General features: G+C 35.2%; 1 protein-coding gene across 2 annotated transcripts in view; it reads right to left on the reverse strand.

Moving 5' to 3' along the window:
- Positions 1-21,116, reverse strand: part of Ac3 (Adenylate cyclase 3) — a 976,504-nt gene that overhangs the window by 83,175 nt on the left and 872,213 nt on the right. For both annotated transcript variants that reach the window (XM_081769109.1, XM_081769108.1), the window contains 2 exons: positions 9,475-9,591; positions 3,163-3,431 (listed from right to left, as the gene is read on the reverse strand). In XM_081769109.1, coding sequence (XP_081625235.1) covers positions 3,163-3,431; positions 9,475-9,591 — 386 coding nt within the window. The remainder of the gene's footprint in view (positions 1-3,162; positions 3,432-9,474; positions 9,592-21,116) is intronic.

Consider the following 21,116-nt stretch of genomic DNA (forward strand, 5'->3'; position numbering starts at 1 on the left):
CGAAAGATGATTCGTCACTTTCGTTCTGGAAATTTTGATGCCCAAGATTCTCCTCGCAGTGGGCACGCAATCACGATAGAAGTGGATTATTTTCTGGCAAAAGCTGAGCAAGACTGGCATGTAGGGGAGAGTTCCCGATATCGCACCGGGTTCTAAATTGCACCACTCCTAGTTTAAAAAGAACCGTAATATTAACAAGCCATTTGGTAGTTAAATTAAGTACTTAAGCATATTTCCATAATTACAGAGTAAGGTGACTACGTTTAGTAAGTTGTGTATGTGTGCAGTTGCAGTACAATATAATTGGAGTATTCCTTACTAATTTTCGGGGTATTTCATAGTAGAATAGGGATTAAGGTAACAGAATTAGCTTATATTTCAATAAGTAGTAATATACAAAATACTATTAATATTATAATGACAAGCTCAAGTTATTCTTTTTTTTAATTTGTGAGGTATGTAAAGAATATTTTTTTTAAAAAAATAAGAAAATGTATAGTTTCCCAAATCACATTACTACCGTGTGTCCGAAATCGCACCAGTGCGATTTTGGCTCTCGTGATGAATTGTTTTTCCTGGTTTCTTTCTCGTTACAATTCACACAAGGTGGGCACATGGCAATATGGAAAATGGTCTCCGGAGTCTATGAATCGTGCTTTGAAAAAAAATATATAGAAAATAGTGACGCTGCCCAGCCCAATAGCAGGAGGAAATAGAACTACCAATATGCAACCACAAAGAACAGAAGTACTCTCATCAGGTTCTTACAAAAAACATCTTGAAGAACGACAAAGGCAATCAAGAGTATCCGAACGTGTGGAGAGATCTACTCTTTCTGAACTGTCAGCTAGCATGTGCTTCAGGAAACCTTAACACCAAAAAGTGTACTCGAAAAGTTAATATATCCAAATCACGATGCTCCGAGCTACATATTCGCAGTGTTTCAAATGTTGCTTTTGAAATCAAATGAACAAGATTGGTTTTGCGTCCTTTGTCAACAAAATTTAGTCGAAGATAAGGTACCCATATCCATTACTGTAAAATTTGCATATATTCAAATGGCGGTGCGATTTTGGCTTCACATAGTGCGATTTGGGAAACCTGTTGCGTAAATCGCACCAATCGCAGGCTTCTAAAATATCATAATTTTTTATCATGATAATGATATCATTATGAAATCACTGTAAAAGAATTGGAAAACTATAAAGTTCAATACGATCAAAAAATTATTTTAAATTTCTTCAAAAGTTTCGAATTAAAACCATTTACGCAAAAAGTGGTGCAATTTTGGCTACTCTCCCCTAAGCACTCATGGCATTGCCAATGACCTAAACACACCTACGAAGCAGGGATAAACCACTTGGTGAAAACCAGCTACAAAAGGATGCTTGATCTTTGAGTGTTACATAATCTGACTCAATAATATTTACTCGATACTAAACTCTATCTGCGAATCTTTACTGAAACATAACGAACTCGAGCCATTTTAAAGTATTTGTTCAGGAGTGATGAAAAGTAGATAACAATGTGCAAAAAAGATTGTAGTCGAAGCGAGGAAAAGTTCCACAACCTATGGCAGGATCCACATTGTCACTTAGAAGGTTATGTTGTGCGTTTGGTGAGGTTGAAAAGATATCGTGCAGAACGATAAACTCGTACCTGTACTGTCGGCAATTAACGCGAGTATATGTAACAAGTCAAAAGAAATGGCAGGAACTTGTCAACAGAAAGGACGTCGTATACTACGCTGACAGCACCACACCGTATACGCACCTCACCGTATACACCGTATACAATACACAAAATATTTCGATTTATGAAACATTGTTTAACTTATTCCTACACAGTACTGAAAATTGTGTGAGTCATGAAAATTTTCAGATTCTTTAAACGATCTTTCACTTTTTAACATTTCTATACATAAATTCAATCAATTTTATGAATACTGAATTGTTACTTGATCACTGGTATTTGTTAAGAATGGAACAGTTTCCGGAAAAATATAGAAGAAAATTTTCCACCTCATATCACGGCTAAACAACGATATAGGAATAAGTGGAGTATGTTTTTATGAATCGGAAAATTTTCATCACTGTACAGTACAGACAATTCTTCGATTCATGAAAAATTGTTTCACTTGTTCCTACATAGTACTGAAAATTGTCTGAGCCATGAACATTTTCAGATTCTTTAAACGATCTTTTACTTTTTGATATTTCTATGCATCATTTCAATCAATTTTATGAATACTGAGGAACTGTTACTTGATCACTGATATTTAAGAACGGAAAATTTTCTGGAAAAATATAGAAGGAAATTTTTAAACTCACATCACGGCTAAACACCGATTTAGGAATAAGTGGAGTATGTTTTTATGAATCGTAAAATTTTCCGTTTCAAAATTTTCCGGAAAATTTTCATCACTGTACAGGACAGACAATTCTTCGATTCACGAAAAATTGTTTCACTTATTCCTACATAGTACTGAAAATTGTCTGAGCCATGAAAATTTTCAGATTCTTTAAACAATCTTTCAATTTTTTACATTTCTCTACACGAATTTAATCAATTTATGAATACTGAGGAATTGTTACTTGATCACTGATATTTGATAAGAACGGAAAATTTTCCGGAAAAGTATAGAAGAAAATTTTCCACCTCACATCACGGCTATACAACGATGTAGGAATAATTTGAGTACGGTATGTTTTTAGGAATCGGAAAATTTTCCGTTTCAAAATTTTCCGGAAAATTTTCATCACTGAATATAATATATATCGGTTTTCTCCCATTTCGTACCACATTGTTAATTAACCATTTTAAAAAATAATCACTTTACTTAAACATTCTTCCCCATGTGACGCTAAACTAGAAGTTTAATTTAGTTTAAAAAAAATCACATCGCTTACATCTACATAATACAAGCAATATTAGCAAGTAAAACTATTTTGATGATTAGCTAAGGATAAATACTATTAGCATTTCTCTCCAAACGGCAATATTTTAGATATAATAAAGCGAATATAACAAAAATGCAATAATTAATGCGACAGAAGAAATGAACGAAATTTACTAGAACAGTTGAAGAGCAAAGTAGTAGCAATATCTTACAGCAATGCACGGTATTCTCGTTACATTGCGAAAGTTATAATGGGTACTTACTTTCCGTTATCTCCATAGGTGGCAACTTCCTCGCAGTCAAGTGCTGGAGCTATCACGCCAATGTTCATCCCACAATGTGCTATTGTTACTAGGACAATGAGAGCCGTTTTCACCATATGAGACAGTTGAGCCACCAACGAACCAGCAATAAGTACAAGGACACAAAAGTATGAGAAATACGATGGATAGAGACAGTTCTCACTTAAACTTTCCACGTTCTTTAAAGCCGTTGAACAGTTTGCTAGAGACACTGGGGAAGTGCAAGAAACCTATGAATGAAAGAAAAGAATTGTTTAGAACATTCTTTAAGCATGAAGTAAAATTTACATTATATCGACCATAAAAATAATTTAAAATTAAACTTCACCTTTGTACCCTAGGTAAAATAGCATAAATTGATTTGCTGTTGATGTTCACGATTCTTCACGACATATTTGGCATTATCACCTTTAACCTATTTTTATAATTAATTGCTATTCTCCAATAACATAGTTTAAATATTTATTGGTTAGTTCCTTGAAATTTTCCTGTATTAAAAAAAGAGAGAGAGCAGTCTTCTTGAGACGCCTTTTCTCTTAAATTCCATCTTTCAAGTTTTACAACTTACTATATCTTTATCTTGCTCTTAGAATGTCAACTTTCAAATTATTTATTTCTCTTCTAGTTCTTTAGTTATAAAAAGTAACAACTCACTGATGTAGAGTTGTTTCGCTGAAGCTATTTGAAATCGTATTTCAAACTTTGGGTTTCGTTCAGTAGATGTTTAAAATATCAGATTTCTAATTATTAAAAATAGTACTTTTCAAATTATTAAAAATAGTTTTTTCTAGTGTTGATCCTATAAAACAGTTATGACCGTCACCAGGTTATAGAAATAATTTTTGTGGACGTTCTGTATATTTCATAAAGACAGTAATTATTCTTCCGTTTTTACTTTGTTTTTACGATGCAAATAATTTCTTTCTTCGGCGGAAACTGTTTTCTTCCCACGCAGTATAACAAAGGAGTCTGTTATCGTTCACACACACACACACACACACACACACATACACACACACACACACACACACACACACATATATATATATATATATATATATATATATATATATATATATATGAAACGTTTTTTCACTGTGAGAGGATTTTAGTGAGCGACAAAGGTTCTCAGTGTTTCTTCTTTACTTATTAATAGAGGTCTATGCAAAGACTATATTCTATAGTTATTTGGAACTAAATTAAGTGCATTCTTCGATCATTTATGGAAATATTGCAGACCAGGTGTCCAAACGCCAGAGCGACGACAACTATATCGCTTAGCCAGTTCGTTATCTAAACATTCCCACAACCAATGATTTGTGCATCGTGGCCAGCGAACTGTAAATTAAGGTCAATTCTTTTAATATTCTATTTGCATACACATACAGGTGATTTAACCTGATTGCATTTTAGAATGAACTGCCAACATTGACCATTCGGTCAATCCGGCTCGGACCTGAACGTTTCAGTTCGAAGACCTCGAGTGTTGCTTCGTATCTCCAAGCAACCACCACGTTCATTGGATTGGGCATCACATTAGGTTAAGGGGCATGCGCTATTAGCCAGTGAAGGACTTAGTTACGGCTAGCCCCATTTAGTGAAGTCCCGGGTTCATAAACTCAGTGCGTATCAGTTGCAAACGCGCCCTTCAACATTTTCATTATATTTTGGCAACAATCTACATCCTTTTGCTGGAGACTAAAGTCAATTTTTGTGGATATATGCAGCAGTTACAAGCTACTTCGTGGGATAATCGCGGTGCCACCCCCTCAGTGGTAATCCCCCTTGCACATTAATGGTGTGAGAAAAGTATTTCTTTTGTGAAGCCTCAATTATAATCCTTCATATATATATATATATATATATATATATATATATATATATATATATATATACGTGATACAAAGGGCTATAATATAGTGAAGAAGCGAAGTGTAATTTATTAGTGAAAATAGTTATATGTTCAGTGTCAAGTGTTGTGATTATCTTTTCTCCTACATATTTCTTTTTACTCATGAGTGTTTTAATAAATAAGCATAGTGACATTTTATTTAATGTGTTTTTGTTAAGGGTATGAATAATATTTGTGTGTGCTGTGGTCTGAGTGACCGTCTGATCGTCCGTGAGGATTTCGAGACGAGACATTCGAACCTTTCGTGCCTAATGCTCATGTCATTATTGAGACCGGCGGGCAATTTGGGAAAAGATCTGTAATCTCCTTTTTGAAAATGTTCTTCAATGTCTTAACCAGGGAAGTTTAGATCTCCTGAAAGTACTCATCGGTGAGACAGTAGGGGGACAGATCCCAAAAGCAGTTATACAGTTGGTGGGCAAACACTTTTAGGATTGGACCGAAGGAACAATCTTTAGGTGGGACTACGTAATTTATCAAAAAGAACAATGGTACATTTTAGAAAATTCTTGCAATACTATGCACAATTAATGACTGAAAGATTATGAAGAAGAATGTGTCGAATGGGCTATAACAACCTACGATTTCAAAACCGTGGATAAATAAGTAAATAAATCTGTTATCACTAAGATAAACACAAAAGTGACAGAAGAAGTGGAAAATAATGCAGCATAGTTCACTTTCCTTAAGCTTCTTCTTTTCATTCGTCAAATTAGAAATCTGTTGCGGGCCGAATAAAACCTTTCAGGGGACCGCGGGCCACACTTTACCAACTATTGGTATAAGACAGGCGTGCACCCAGAAATTTTTGTTACGAGGTATCCTAGCTTTCGGGAGGAGGAAGTCCAATACTACGTCTATGTAGTATTGAATGGGTATTATTCTGAACCCTAAAAAACGATAAGTAATTGTAAAATACTTCCACTTATATTTTCGGAAAAATGACAGAACTAGATTCTTTTTTTATAAAAGAAAGTAAACAGATGAAGTGTTAAATAAAATTTTCATGCTACAGCTATCATTTTCCTGTTAAACAAGTATAGTTTATTGAGAAAGTGTATATTGAGTTCCCCAAATGTGTATTCCTCAAAACTTTGCAATATACACTTGTATATTGCAAAGTTTTGGGGAAGGTCCGGACTATGCGGTCCCCTTGTAGGTGCGCTAAGGTATAGAATGTTAACCAACGTAATAACGATTCCGAGAAAGGATTATTTTAATATCACTACAAATTATTATGAGTACCGAAAAAGTTCTAAACCAAATTTCAGTTGTAACGCTTTTTAATGATTGAACTTTTCTAAAGAATTCGTAGATTATGGAAAGAGCCATTTGTAGTATTTTATTTACTATACCATATATCAACCAAACTCTGCCTTAAAGATACTTAAATTTGTACTTTAATGATTAGTTTGCGATGAACAAGAAAGCAAAGAGGACACTTTAGATCTGTAAGATTTAAAAATTATTCCTTATGATTAGCGCATAATTTCGCATCATCAAGAACTTTCGTCCTAATACATGCAGCTCGATCGCAACGAGTTCTAGCATTTGGTTATAATTCGTTAATAGTTTTTGCTCGATATCTGAATAATTAATTATCATGGCAGCATAACGTTTGGTGATTCTCTTTATTAACAGCATCAGTGAGTAAGCCTGACAAAGTAAAATGGTGGAGCTAAACAATGAAAAATTCTTTATATTATTTTAAGTGCATGATATTGCGCTGTATTAGTATGTTTTATCAGCCTTCCCACTTTTAATGAATACATTAAAACCTTGAACTATGCAACACACAATACAACAAATAATGTATGGTTGCATACAAGAGACAACATAAAATACTAGATTACAGTAACATTACATTAAGATTTTGGAGACACATTACCATAAAAATTCCATTATAAAGGATATATTTATGGTCGTAAATTTGCAGCAAGAAAGATGAGAAATTAATGACGAAATATATGCCCCAGACATCAATTAAAGAAAGTTGTCTTGATGTTTGCTTAAATTATAAGGACTTTTTCTCATACATGAAAGCAGAAAAAACATTCCAATCTCCAAGAATCAAAATATAGATTCGCCACTAGCTTTCAGTAACTTTGGAAAAGGTATTAAATAGTGTTCAGTACGAGATTTTGCTTTAATGCAATTCTTTGTGATGTAATAATTTAATTAAATTAGTATACTTTGAAAAGACCCAATTACAAATCTTAGAGACAACGGAAAAAATCCCGATTAACAACATGGGATGGGAAACTTTAAGATGTATTTTTGTATTGTGTTAAAACTGCGTTTTAATATAAATTAACAAATCTATCATGAAGTAGCGTGATCTCAAGAGGAACCTAATAATTTTAATTTCTGCACCTGCATTCTTCTAATATGAACATAAAAATTGGAAAAGAGAGAGGAAGAAAAAGAGAGGGGATGAATGATAGCACTACTGATAGCTATCGCTGATTTGTAATTTAAGTGTTTCCAACATCTATTTCCTTAAAATTATTACTTTTTAAGTATTTGTAATTAAAAAAATACCACAGCTACTGAATCTTTATATTTTAGAATTTAATACATTACCATGTGAGACAGACATTATTAATTTGATTTGGTATTCAAGCTTCTTTTACTTTCTGAGAATCGCAGTTGGCATGGGGCTCAGCTTGAAACTTAACGTTCTCGGGATGTGTCACTGTTAATCTTAGCAACATCAAAAACTATGAATTCGACGATAATATGGTTCCTTCCGATTACTTTTCCATATCAACCCCTTCTACCGTTCCCGTGGTGCTAATGAGGATTAATTGTAGACAAATGGAATAGGGAATGTCACCAATCAACTTAGAAACCCCATAGATTAATATTGTTCGTTTTTAGAAATTATTTTTATGTCACCATTCCTCCTTTTAGGGGTGCTAATGGGGCTTGAGCTTGAACTTAAACTGCAACAGAAGTAACACTGTTCATCTCACTGATTCCCAAAACTATAAATTCGTCACTGATATTGGCCATTTTCTATCGTTTTTGTATGTCAATCTCTTCTACTCCTTTTAGATGTGCTAGCGGTTTTTTGACCCCAGTAGTGCTGTTTTTAGACTATGTGTTTTACAACTAATATTTATTTGGTTGAAATTGCTTCAGGCGTTCCACCAAATGATAATAATCCGTTAAGTATCAGACCCGTTTATTTATTGATATATTCTGCAAATAAATTTGTAAAATTACACATTTTACGTAAGTTTTTCTATAAATTTATAAACTTTACAGAATTTATAAAAAATGCCGATTAATGCTAATATATGTGACGAATATACTATCAAAAAGAATATTAATAATTTCTACTATTTATCAGTTGTAAACTAAATCACTTAGATGTTTCTCGTAACAGTAATCTTACACAAAACTCCATTTTAGGTTGCATTGTATGTTCTACATACTATGAGATACTTTACATATAAAGACACTTGTTTTAGTGATGATCCACATTTATGGAGATAAAATTTGGTTTCTAAATCCGCTAATACTTTTTTTTAGAGGCTTCTAAATTATATCAGCCAAATTGAGAAAGCATATTTAGATAGTGATATTGGATTGTCTAAGATATTGCTTTTAAGAAATATATTTATCTGCTTCATTTGATCTACAGTCAAAGAGTTTTTTTTAAAGAAAAGATAGAGCTTTAGATTTTTACATTTTGCTTACATGTCGTACATTGTATAGAGAAAGTTCTTTTGTTTGTCAAACTTGTGGATTGGGAACAGCTCCGAATACTAGTTGTGTTATGCAACAGATAGTGTTAATTTAATCTTGCCTCAAACTGAATGATGGAAATAATCTTCAGCATGCTTAATAACATGAGTTAACACTTAATGCTACAATATTGAAGTATATGTGATGCAGCTACTGGTGGAAAATTGTATGACGGTGACAATGAACTAAGGCAAGATAGTGCAAGACCTCCTTGTTGGTCTAGAGGTACACTACGTCCTGGCTTCAATTCCACTGCGACAGCATCGAAGGAAGTACAGCCATTCAGAGCCCACTTTAAACTAAAGATTTCGTCTTATAAAGCTTCACTGCTGGGAGATGTAATACAAATAAACCAACGAAAATATGTGAATAAATCATTACACTAAAATATCATTAAATACGCTTGTAGATATGTCATGGATTATGTGCAGCTGACTTTTATACAAATAAACAGTTTTATAAAATTTATAGACACATTAGCTACATTGATAAGTACAACACAATATAACGAAGTTGGTATGATATTACATGATATAAGATCAATATCGCAGCCAAATAAAGCATGATACAACATAAATTACCAATATAAAAGTGATGAAAAATCTTACCATATCCACAATATTTGCTGTAGCTAATAACAAAATGACAATCGCACCGATAATTCTTCTCATCCATAGGGTACTGCTCATCGTTTCACTACATCGTACTAGCTGATAAGGAAAGGCCTGTAAAAGAAATTAAAGATTTTTTACATATTCATATGTTATTACTCTTGAAAATATTTCAAACTACAAAAGTGAATTTTAAACAACTAATTATGGATATAATAATGTGAATAATGTGAAAAATGATATAATATCGGTTATGTAAGTGTTTCTGCTCCATAGTTCAATTACAACTATTTAGTATTCACATATTCTCTCTCTCGTTTTTGTTGTAGATGGATCATGGTGATTAATTAACAAGTTTCTTTCTTTCCGTGTTACAGGTGTCATGTTAACTATTTTCAAATTATTTCTTTTCCTGTTGCATACTGACTAATTTACAAGTGTTTTTCTATTTTGTTGATGGCGAATCATGACTAATTTACAAGTGTTTTCTTCCTTTCCGTGTTGCAGGTGAGTCATGTTTACTAATTTACAAGTGTTTTCTTTCTTTCCGTGTTGCAGGTGAGTTATATTGACTAATTTACAAATGTTTTATTCTTTTCTTGTTGCATATGAATTATGTTGACTAATTTTAAAAGTATCTTTTCTTTCTTTGTTGCAGGTGAATTGTGCTAACTAATTTACACGTTATTTCTTTTCTGTTGCATGCTAACTAATTTACACATGTTTTTGTTTCAACTTGTGAGTCATGTTTACTAATTTACAAGTGTTTTCTTTCTTTCCGTGTTGCAGGTGAGTTATATTGACTAATTTACAAATGTTTTATTCTTTTCTTGTTGCAAATGAATTATGTTGATTAATTTTAAAAGTATCTTTTCTTGCCTTGTTGCAGGTGAATTGTGCTGACTAATTTACAAGTTATTTCTTCCCTGTTGCATGTGCACTAATTTACACATGTTTTTTTCAACTTGTAAGTGTCATACTGACTAAGTTACAAGTGTTTTCTTTCTTTCTTGTTGCAGATGAATCATGTTGACTAATTTACAAATGTTTTTTTTTGTTGTTGTTGTAAGTCACGTTGACTAAGTTACAAATGTTCTCTTTCGTTCCTTGTTGCAAGTGAGTCATGTTGACTAATTTATAGCCATTTTCTTTCTTGTTGCAGGCGTATCATTTTGACTAAATGTTGACCGAATTCGTCACGTTTTGAGTAGACATAAGTATCATCGTTACGAGTTGCAATATTACTACAACATTTGGTGACGATCCTGAGTATCAAAAGAAAATACGTGAGTAGTTTCTGCAAATTACACAGGATGATATGGACCTTTTGGGCAAGATCATGTTCTTCGACGACACAAAGTTTTATGTTGAGGAAGAGATAAATCGGCAAAATATGTGTTATTGATCAGATTGCCATCCGCATAGGTTTACTGATATAAAAATAATAAGGTTTTTGGTGCGGTTTGTGGAAAGATCATATCATTGATCTCCATTTCTTGTTAAGGCATTATCACTAGAAAAGCACATTTTGCAATGTTCAGAGACTCATTACCTCTAGACCTGTACAGGATTAGTTCACGTCCGCAATCGGGCCACCCTGAATTCAAATTTGAGATTATTTATCCAGTTTGATGCTTTTCAGGGTTTCCAAAGTTCCACCAGACGAGTGCGTGATGATACCTATTTTAAATCCATACCAATGCCTCCATTTACGAACAGACTAAAGTGTAAAACTGTAGCTTAAGATGCTTAAAGTAGATAATTTTCATATTCTGTCCAGATGAATAATATAAATAAAGCCATGCTAATAACTTAATTTCATCAGGGGACTGTGGCAAATTATTAACATTTGGAATTTTCATAGTACACTGTTAAAAATAGTTTCTTAAATTTGAGAAACTGTTTCTTATCTGTGCACCGAGACAATATTTTCTTAGAAATTAGATTTGGCAATTCTCATTCATAAGGAAAGTAACAGTATATTTTTTCGTTTCGCTTTAACCTCATCTACTTTTCTTCATTTTTCATTAATGAGAATTTCAAACTCTTGTTTCTAAGAAAAGATATTCTCGGTGCACAGATAAGAAACGGTTTCTCCGATTTAAGAAAGTATACTATCCGTGTACTTTTTAACAGTGTACTATTCTGAGACTAATGTTTACAAGTTTTTGTAGAAGCCTGAACATATCCTCAATATCATTTAAAATAAAACAATATTATTGGAGAGATACGTATATTTCTTTGTTAAATAACCTATACTCATGGCTGACCACAAGAGAACTCACGGTTAAAGTAGATCTTTGAAATTTTAAGAAGCCGAGTAAAAAATAGTTGAATCATTTAAACCAGATTGCTACTTTAAAAAGTGTATAACATCTGTGTACTTTATAAAAGAAACACCATCTTTAAATCAATGCCATTCCCAAGAGGTTGACTTGTGGGTATTCCATGGACTGTGACAGGATGAGGAATTCTGCTTCTTTTGTGTTGCTACATTATTTAAATAAAGAAATTGTGTTTATTACTTTACGAGCAATTGTGTGATAAGCTTGCTTCCTTTGACATCCCTTTATTTAACAAACGCGAGATTGAAATCATTTTACACCTGATATTTATAAGAAATAAACCTTCCTCCTCCTTCACCCTGTAATATAATAATGGAATGAATCTCGTACCACTCCTTGAATACACGATCTCTCTTTTTGTGTGTTATGACCTATAGTTTGAATAGTAAACCAACCACTTGATAACTAACAAACTAAAAATAACTCGAGCTAGAAATCAGTTTAATAAAATTACTAATTTGGCATTAATGATTAGCTACCTTTATCTCTTCTTGCTTGATGAGCCGGTTGGTTTTAAGTTTTATTCTACGTATGTTCTATTATATTTGAATAGCAATGAGTCACGGAGACAGCCGCTACAAATTTTGCCCAGTCTGTTTGTTATCTCACAGAATAAGTTTCCTGTTACATCGTACTGAATATGATACTATCAGAGTCGGATCCAGGATTTTCTGAGAGGTGCACTATAACTACCGAAATAACCAGTCTCATTGAAGCTCTTCAAAGTGACACGTGACAATGTTCTTTACATCTGACAACGCTGATACATAGAACGGAGGAGTATTTTAAAGAGGGTCGCAAGTGATATGCAGGAAAAATTGTTCTTCTCTCCTCCTGGCTCCTGTTTTCTTCTCTATTTGACAAATATTTTATTGCTTTGTTTGGTGAATCCTTTTCCTTCAATCTTCAGAAAATCGACTTAAACTACTGCTTTTGCAAAACTTCTCTTTTTTTTAACCCTTATCCGGACAAGACATTTTTGTAACGTAAACGGGCAACCGGGGCGTGTGAGGCCCAGTATATATTTTAAGTGCAGAATACACAAAATCAATGCCTATTGTCACTTACTGTTCAGACTAGTCTAGAATGTACCGGTATATATTTTTGTCAAGTAGCGAAACTTCGTGGCACGCTTTTGTAAGCCAACAGAATAGCAAATCCGGTCCAGACATTTTTGTAACGTTGACGGGCAACCGGGGCCTGTCAGGCCCAGTATATATTTTAAGTGCAGAACACTCAAAATTCAATGTCTGTTGCCGCATACTGTTCCGACTAAAGGTTACAATAGTCACGTGTTCAATATATAATTATGTGACAATTTGATCTAATATTTGACAGGAATTTCACTAAAGTTATACGGGGCCTCCTAGGTCCTGGTTGCCCGGTTACGTCAGGAAAAGATTTTCAAATTAAAAAAAAGAAACATTAGCTTTACCAACTCGATATGTTCATGATTTTAACTTCGACAAAAGATAGAAGAATTGAGTATTTTATGTCTTCGAAATATGTATGGTTATTGAGAAATTTTAGAAAAGTGAAGCTACTGGGCCTGGGAGGCCCCGGTTGCCCGGATAAGGGTTAAGCCCCAAACGAAAGCATGACGACAGAAAGTTTCGGAAAATGTTGCTATTTTCACAGCTAGCTTCTCGTTTTAGATATTGTATATTTACAACGAATGGGGGATGCACCTCTAAATCCGGCCCTGGATACTATCTATTCGTGACTGAACTGGAAATAATTCTCTATTTGTACATTCTACAGAGAGAGAGAGAGAGTTTACCTATCTTTTAGCACACATATCTGAGAAAGGACAAATTTGACTCATGTTTGAATCCAGAGTCTTTAAATTACTAACCAAAAGCGCCAACAATCATTTGCTGTTGGGCTCTCTCCTGGAATGAACAGAATCCTTTGTTGCTGTAGCCAGGATCACAAACAATGTCTGCAGGGGAACTTGGGAGGACGCTGTCCCCCACCTCCAAAAATTATGTACGGCGTCCTCCCAGTTCCTAAAAAAATTACAATGGGTAAAAATAGGCTGGGGGACGGCGTGACGTCATGCCGCTACGTACTGTCCCCCTATCTTTTCAGATCCACGTTTACCCCTGGCTGTACCAATTTATTCAAACAATTTGGAATGAAACTAACGAACACTTAATATACAAATAAGATAACCTGATTTTGAACAATGGTTTAACAATGTGTATAAACTTTGTTGCATGCAGCTATAAAATTGACATAAAATTATTTATAGAAGTTAGTAGCGAAACTTTAAGGACCATACAGCGAAATATTTTAAAACTTCCCACACTTGAAATGTTTGGATCCCTATGGCTAAATCTTACATTTATGTTTCGTGCAAACACAAGACTTTAGAAAGATGACGATAAATAACAAAACGTAAGCAACATTAAATGAAAATGAAATGAAATCTTTTAATTTTAAGTCCTATGGCGATGGCAATGGCCTTTAGGCAAGTTGAGACGGATGATTAAATAACTTGATTTGAATTGATTTGATTTTGAGTTTAGCGTTTCTTTCAGCAGCAAGGCTATATGAAACGTGGATTTACAGTTTAACGTGGGCCGGAACTCCGAAGCCAAAAGCGCGTACGGTAACCGCTTAGCTTGAATACATTAATGAAATTGAAATGACTATGAAATAATCAATGAAATGATAATGTGGGAGGAAACGAGAGAATCCTAAAAAAAGCAAGTGAGGACGTTATTTTCCACCACGAAGTGGATTGAATTAAGGACCTCTTACATCCGAGAAAACTCACCCCAGTAGTATAATATCCTTTCTATATATTTGACAGGGAACGAATAATGCTAACAAACTAGTAGCCTTAATAAGACATATATTTATGAAATATGAAGGAAATTAATAAACTAGTATCCTTAGAATCACAATGTTCTATTTCCATTCATAAATATCACATTTTAAGGAGGATTAGCAAAAGATAGTAAATGGAGGGCCGCACATAAGCATAAGATTTAACACGGAGCAGGAGTATATGCAGGTAGTATGGATTAAGAACCTCGATTTAACATGAGCTATACACATTTGTCATTATAATGATATATCTCCGGCATTTCAAGTTTTTGAAAAAGATTTACATATAGGCCTACATCAACACGAAAGACAAATATGTTAATGAAACTGTTAATGGATTTTGATTTTCAATTTAGCGTCCTTTTCAGCACCGAGGCGATATCAAACGTGGACTTATAGCTTAACGTGACATCGGAACTACATGAGTTCCTACCGGAATCGAGCCCGGATCTCCCACGTCAAAGGCGCATATCTTAACCGCTTAGCCACGAAGGACTTTTACTGGAATCTTAATAGGAATACGAAAGTTGTAATTTATTACATTAATAATAATAAAAAAATCTCACAAGGAAATATACCTGTATTAGTGTCATTAGCTATACGGATCTTTCTGGCAACTTGACAAATATTCGGTAATACATCTCCTCTAGATTTGGTTTCCATTTAGTATTCTTACTTTCTAATAATGTCTTGCGAAGATTTCGATATACTGTCACCAATTTTGACTCTGTTGGTTTCATACACCTAACACAATAGCAGTTCTGAATATGTTCTTGTTCGAACTAACCGTTCCCCCCACAATTTGCCCAATTTGAAATTCGGAGAGGTTCCCATTTTGCAGTTCCTACAACTCCTCTATTACACACAAATGTATCCTACGCCGCCTAGCATACTACTTACCATCGACTAACACCGTACTAATATAAGACGGTCATAATTCAAGAATATTTAGCGTTACTGATTCACGAATAGCACATGTTGCGGCACATGTGTGCTTCCATTATTTTATGTGGTTCGGATTCCGCGTCAATCAGTAGGTCCCGTCTCATATAGTCTCGCTGCTGAAATGGACGTTAAACTCAAAATGAACTCAACTCATTATTCTCACATCTATGTATACGTATGAAAAGAATTATCCACATATTAGCTTCGTTATAGTACGTGTAAACTTCCTAGAAGGTGCTGTTTAATCGCTCACGCGTTTGTAATTCAAATTCTTTGTTAATTAAAGAAGTGTTTTTTTTTTTTCAATGCGAAATAAAGTCCCACAGCATTTTTCTCATTTTCAAAAGATCAAAGAAAAACGGGAAATAAAAATTGCTCCAGGTTGCTGTTAGCGGAAATAGAATCTCTACGATACAAAGGACTCTTTACTAACTCATATCACTTGCAGTGTAAATAAATATTGTGAACAAGTTAGTTTTTTCTGACTTCCAGATTGTATGAGTGAAGTTTGGAATTTTAATTTTTGTTTTTGATTGGTTTATCCATGAAAAAGTATAGAAAGATGAACAATAATATAATTTGTCGAAATACCAAATCGTAAACCCTCTGTTGAATTAATTATTTCGGTTATACGCAAAAGTCGATATTTCACTTTGTTCTACCAAACAAAACAAACAAACAAAAAAAAAAACTTAGTTCAGAACTTTAATTATCACAATATTGAACCTCTCTGATTAGCAGTCCTTTGTAAGGCTTTGCAAATAAGAGTTTTAATGTGTATTGCCAACACAACCCCCCCCCCCATATATACTACTCCACAAAACTTAAGCAACTCGAAGAAAGTGGCTGAAAATAAAACGACACGATCACTGCACCAAGTATAATGAACAAACAGACGGTCCAGATGCACAATGCAACACAAGTGAAGACGAAACATACAGTTAGGATGTACAGAGTGACCAAACAGTTCAGCATAACGATACCTCAACAGGTGAAGCTGGATTGTGCGAGGACATTGGCAGTCAATATGGTGTGTGACCACCACGAACAGCTATACAGGCACGACATCTGGTCCCATGCTGCAAATCAGAGTGTTGATCAAGTCTTGCGGCAGATGGCACCACTCCTCGAGGAAAGCTGTTTGCAGGTCAGGGAGAGTGCGTGCTAATGGACTGCGCTGCACTATTTGACGCCCAAGAGCATCCCACACATGCTCGATGGGATTCAAGTTCGGCGAATATGCAGGCCATGCAATACGCGTAATGTTTTCGCTCTCCAGGTACTCGGACACAAGATGTGCACGGTGTGGGCGGGCATTGCCATCCATGAACAGGAAGTCTGGGACAAATGCTCCGCGGAAATTGCCCACATGTGTATTGAGAATTTCATCCCGGTAACATTGTGCTGTCAAAGTGCCATGTTGCACAATATGGAGGTCCGTTTTTCCATCCAGCATAATTCCACCCCACACCATAATGGAACCACCGCAATAGGACGGCCGTTCAGCAATGACATTTGTATGATAGCGTGTTCCTGGCTCTCTCCACACTAAAGTCTGACGAGAATCAGACGACAGGCTAAATCTCGACTCATCGGAGAACATGATACGCGCCCACTGGTGTTCCCCCATGAAACATGTTCCTGACACCATGTGTAACGCGCACGTTTGTGCTCCAGTTTCAATGGCACACACACAGCACAGGCCTTCTTGCATAGAGTCCTGCTCTATTGAGCCGCCGACGAACAGTTCCACGACTCACGCATTGTCCTGTAGCCTGAAACAACCCATTGGCCAGTTGAGAGCATAAAGCTTGACGGTTACGTTTGGCAGAAATTGTGAGAAATCGGTCATCGACGGCCGACGTCTTCTTCGGACGGCCTTCCCCATGACGTCTACTGACTTCACCTCAATTTTGGAAGCGACTCCACAGCCTCGACACAACACTTTTATTCACGTTGAATTCCTGTGCCACTTCCACTTGCTATCGGCCCAATTCCAACCGCCCAATTATTCGCCCGCGGTCAAAGTCACTCAAATGTCGTCTACCAGCCATTGTAAGGAGTGTACCCCACACAAGAACCACTAACTCAATGCTTGGAGCCTCGGACACTACTGGGCTGTGGTGTACGCCTCATGTCATAATTTGTTTATCGTGCTTGCAACGGTGCTGCTTATGCGATAGAGTGGGTGCTCGCCTTGCCTGTGTGCCTCTGTTTATGTGCATGCCACTAACCAGTGTTGAATGTGCCCCGCACGTTACTTATACCATGTTCTCTCGGGTTGATTAAGTTTTGTGGAGCAGTATATATATATATATATATATATATATATATATATATATATATATATATATATATATATATATATATATATATATATATATAGTGGTATATATATATATGTATGTATGTATGTATGTATATATATATATATGCCACTTCTATATATATATACGTGTGTATCTCTTGTGATTTATCTGCGCGTGCGATGAAGTTGCGAAATAATTTTGTTGTTACAAGCCACGTCAGTCACAGCACAGTTGCAAAATATATTGGGTTTCTTGGGATTTGCAGTTTTTTAAGAAAATCAAAAGGATATGCTGAACCGATTCATAAAAGGAGCAGTCTTGTACACTAATGTCCAAAATGAATGTCACTTATCTATAACTGTCTTCTTGTAAGAATATAACTTGATGATGATTTTGCTGACTTTTAATACTGATACTATGTGTATAATTGAGAAATGTGTATTTGTGGTAAATTTCATAGGAAAAGAATTATAAATACGAAATTTGGAATAAGTAAAACAAAATGTTGCTAAGTGGACAAGAAAGTTTTATTTTCGTTTTATTGTTTTTATTTACTGTTCTTTTGACATGAAATTTGCCACATACATGTCTTTGCCGATTATACACATACTAGCATTATAAGAAATACCGGGCGAATTCGTTATCAAATTACATTCCTACGAAAACATATTTATAGGCATGCGACAATAATTTTGGACATGAGTGTGCATACTTGAAGTCGCTGTGTGCTGAATACGTAAAACTACTTAAAGTGAGATCAAACACCAAAGCATATAGATGCCTACGAACTTAATTTTCCCACACGAAAATAGAACTTCAAAGAATATTAAACAGTTTGAATACATTAATTTATTATGTCTACAGCAATGGTGAAGGCAGAAAAAAACATCATGGAGCTAATAAACTGCAATAGTGAAGAAGCGCAAACAAGCATACATATTTAATCCTATGCACAGACCATGTAAACCTATCCACCGGTTGAAACATTCGCATTACTGGACAGACTTTCATATGCTCTTGCGTCTAGCGTTAAGTATTTTATTTCAATACACAGGCTACACTGAGGAAAATCCGTTCTCCGGACAGTGGTAAATTGTAATACAAATATACGGAATCCTCTTGCTTACTACAGAAATCAGTTCGGAGCATACGTTATCCCTATGCTACATAGGCACTGCCCTTAGATGTTACATCATGCCGTTGCAGAATGTCTGATATCTAACAGCTTTCCTTATGTTACATACATATATGTATGTAACCTTCGTCAGCTATTTGTTATGTATGTCCATTTGTATGTGAGATTCTTACCGCCTATATTGTTTCAAGCGGAAAGTACGTATAGATGGGACACTTATACAGAACGTATTATAAAACATGCGTTTTTAGCTATACGTTTGCTGTACGTTAAGTCCAAAAACTACAGGATTTACAAATGTAACATACGATTTTACGTACGGCACATGATTTTTTTCTCCGTGTAAGTCTACCTAGATAAAGCACGTTCAATGTGGAGATGTTTGGTCAGTGCGTCAGCTTTCAGGTGTCATTATATCTGACTTTCTGAACGTAAGTTCACTACCTTTTAATTCACGTGGCTCGCCAATTGCCTCATGTTGATTAAAAAATGAAAGGAAATCTTTTAGTTTTACGACCCACACTGAGGAAAATCCGTTCTCCGGACAGCAGTATATTTTACAAATATACAGATTCCTCTTGCTTCTACAGAAATCAATATGGATCATACGCTATGTGATCAAATGTATCCGGACACCCTCAAAAACATACGTTTTTATATTATGTGCATTGTGCTGCCACCTACTGCCAGGTACTCATTATCAGCAACCTCAGTGGTCATTAGACATCGTGAGAAAGCAGAATGGGGCGCTCTGTGAAACTCACGGACTTCGAACGTGGTCAGGTGATTGGGTGTCACTTGTGTCAGAAGTCTGTACGCGAGATTTCCACACTCCTAAACATCCCTCGGTCAACTGTGTCTGATGTGATAGTGAAGTGGAAGCGTGAAGGGGCACGTACAGCACAAAAGCGTACAGTAGGGTGTATCGAAAAATACTTTTTTTCGAAATCCGGCTACGGCTAGTGCGGATTTTTGGCCAAATGGCATCAATAAAACGTATAAAAAATCTCAACTCGATCAGACAACTCCTTCTGCTGCCGAGTAGAGCCCAAATATTAGAAATATCAACAAAAGATTCACTTTTCAACTGATTTTCCAAAAAATATTTTTTAAATATTTCCTATATTTTTCGGTCTTTTAAATGATTGAAATAGCATTGGAAAGGAGAAATAAATACATAAAACAAATTTATTACGGTTATTTCTGTACACCATAAGCATAAAAACCTAGTTAATTATTTGTAAAAATGCCCTGATTTTCAGGCGTATCGTACAATTAAATTTTAATATAAATTATTGAATCTCTTGCATAATGAAGAAAACACTTTAGTGCTAAATTCTAAGAGCAGTAATAGTATAAATAATTTGCTCCCAATGCCGTATGAATCTGCTTATCACACTAGATCACCTGCCGCCCACCTCTCCCCGAACGCCTCTTCTCTTGTACTTGCCCAGCTGAAAGGATCGGTCTTATCAGTCGCCAGTAGTCAACCAGCTGTGTCGAACGTGATTGTCGCTGCTTGCGTTATTTATTAGTGTTGTAGGAAATTTTAACTAAATAATTTGTTTTCGTGTGAAGTGCAGTATGTAGAAGTGAGGACAGTGTTTCAGTTGTGTTAAGTACTTTTTATTAGGAAGAGAGTGACATACGCTGACGTTATGGAATCGACAAGTTTGTTACATTCTGACGTTAGGAATAGCATTATTGGGAACACAGCTACCAACCGTTGAAATGTATTGAGACAATACCTATGGGAGCGAGAAGAAAAAATGAGAATTTCGGGATCCCGGAAAGAGCCTTCTACAAAGGATTTATCTTCTATCGTCGCCAAGAAGATTGTAGAAAATTGAGATAACGCCTCAATCTTGTGGTTCTTTGATCTAGAAGAAAAGGCACCTGTAGCACTGGCACTTTTCTTCCTTTTTCGCAGTTGCAGGCAAGACGATCGGAACACTTACAAAAGGCTATATCAAATGAAATATTTTTGGCAGACTGTTGAAAATCAGCAATTTGTTTTGCAGAAGTTTGGAAACCGGACTTTGTTGAGTTTTGCAAGTCACGTACAATATT

Source organism: Thermobia domestica, chromosome 8, assembly GCF_964235325.1.
Source record: "Thermobia domestica chromosome 8, izTheDome1.hap1.1, whole genome shotgun sequence".
NCBI classification, from domain to species: Eukaryota; Metazoa; Arthropoda; class Insecta; order Zygentoma; family Lepismatidae; genus Thermobia; species Thermobia domestica.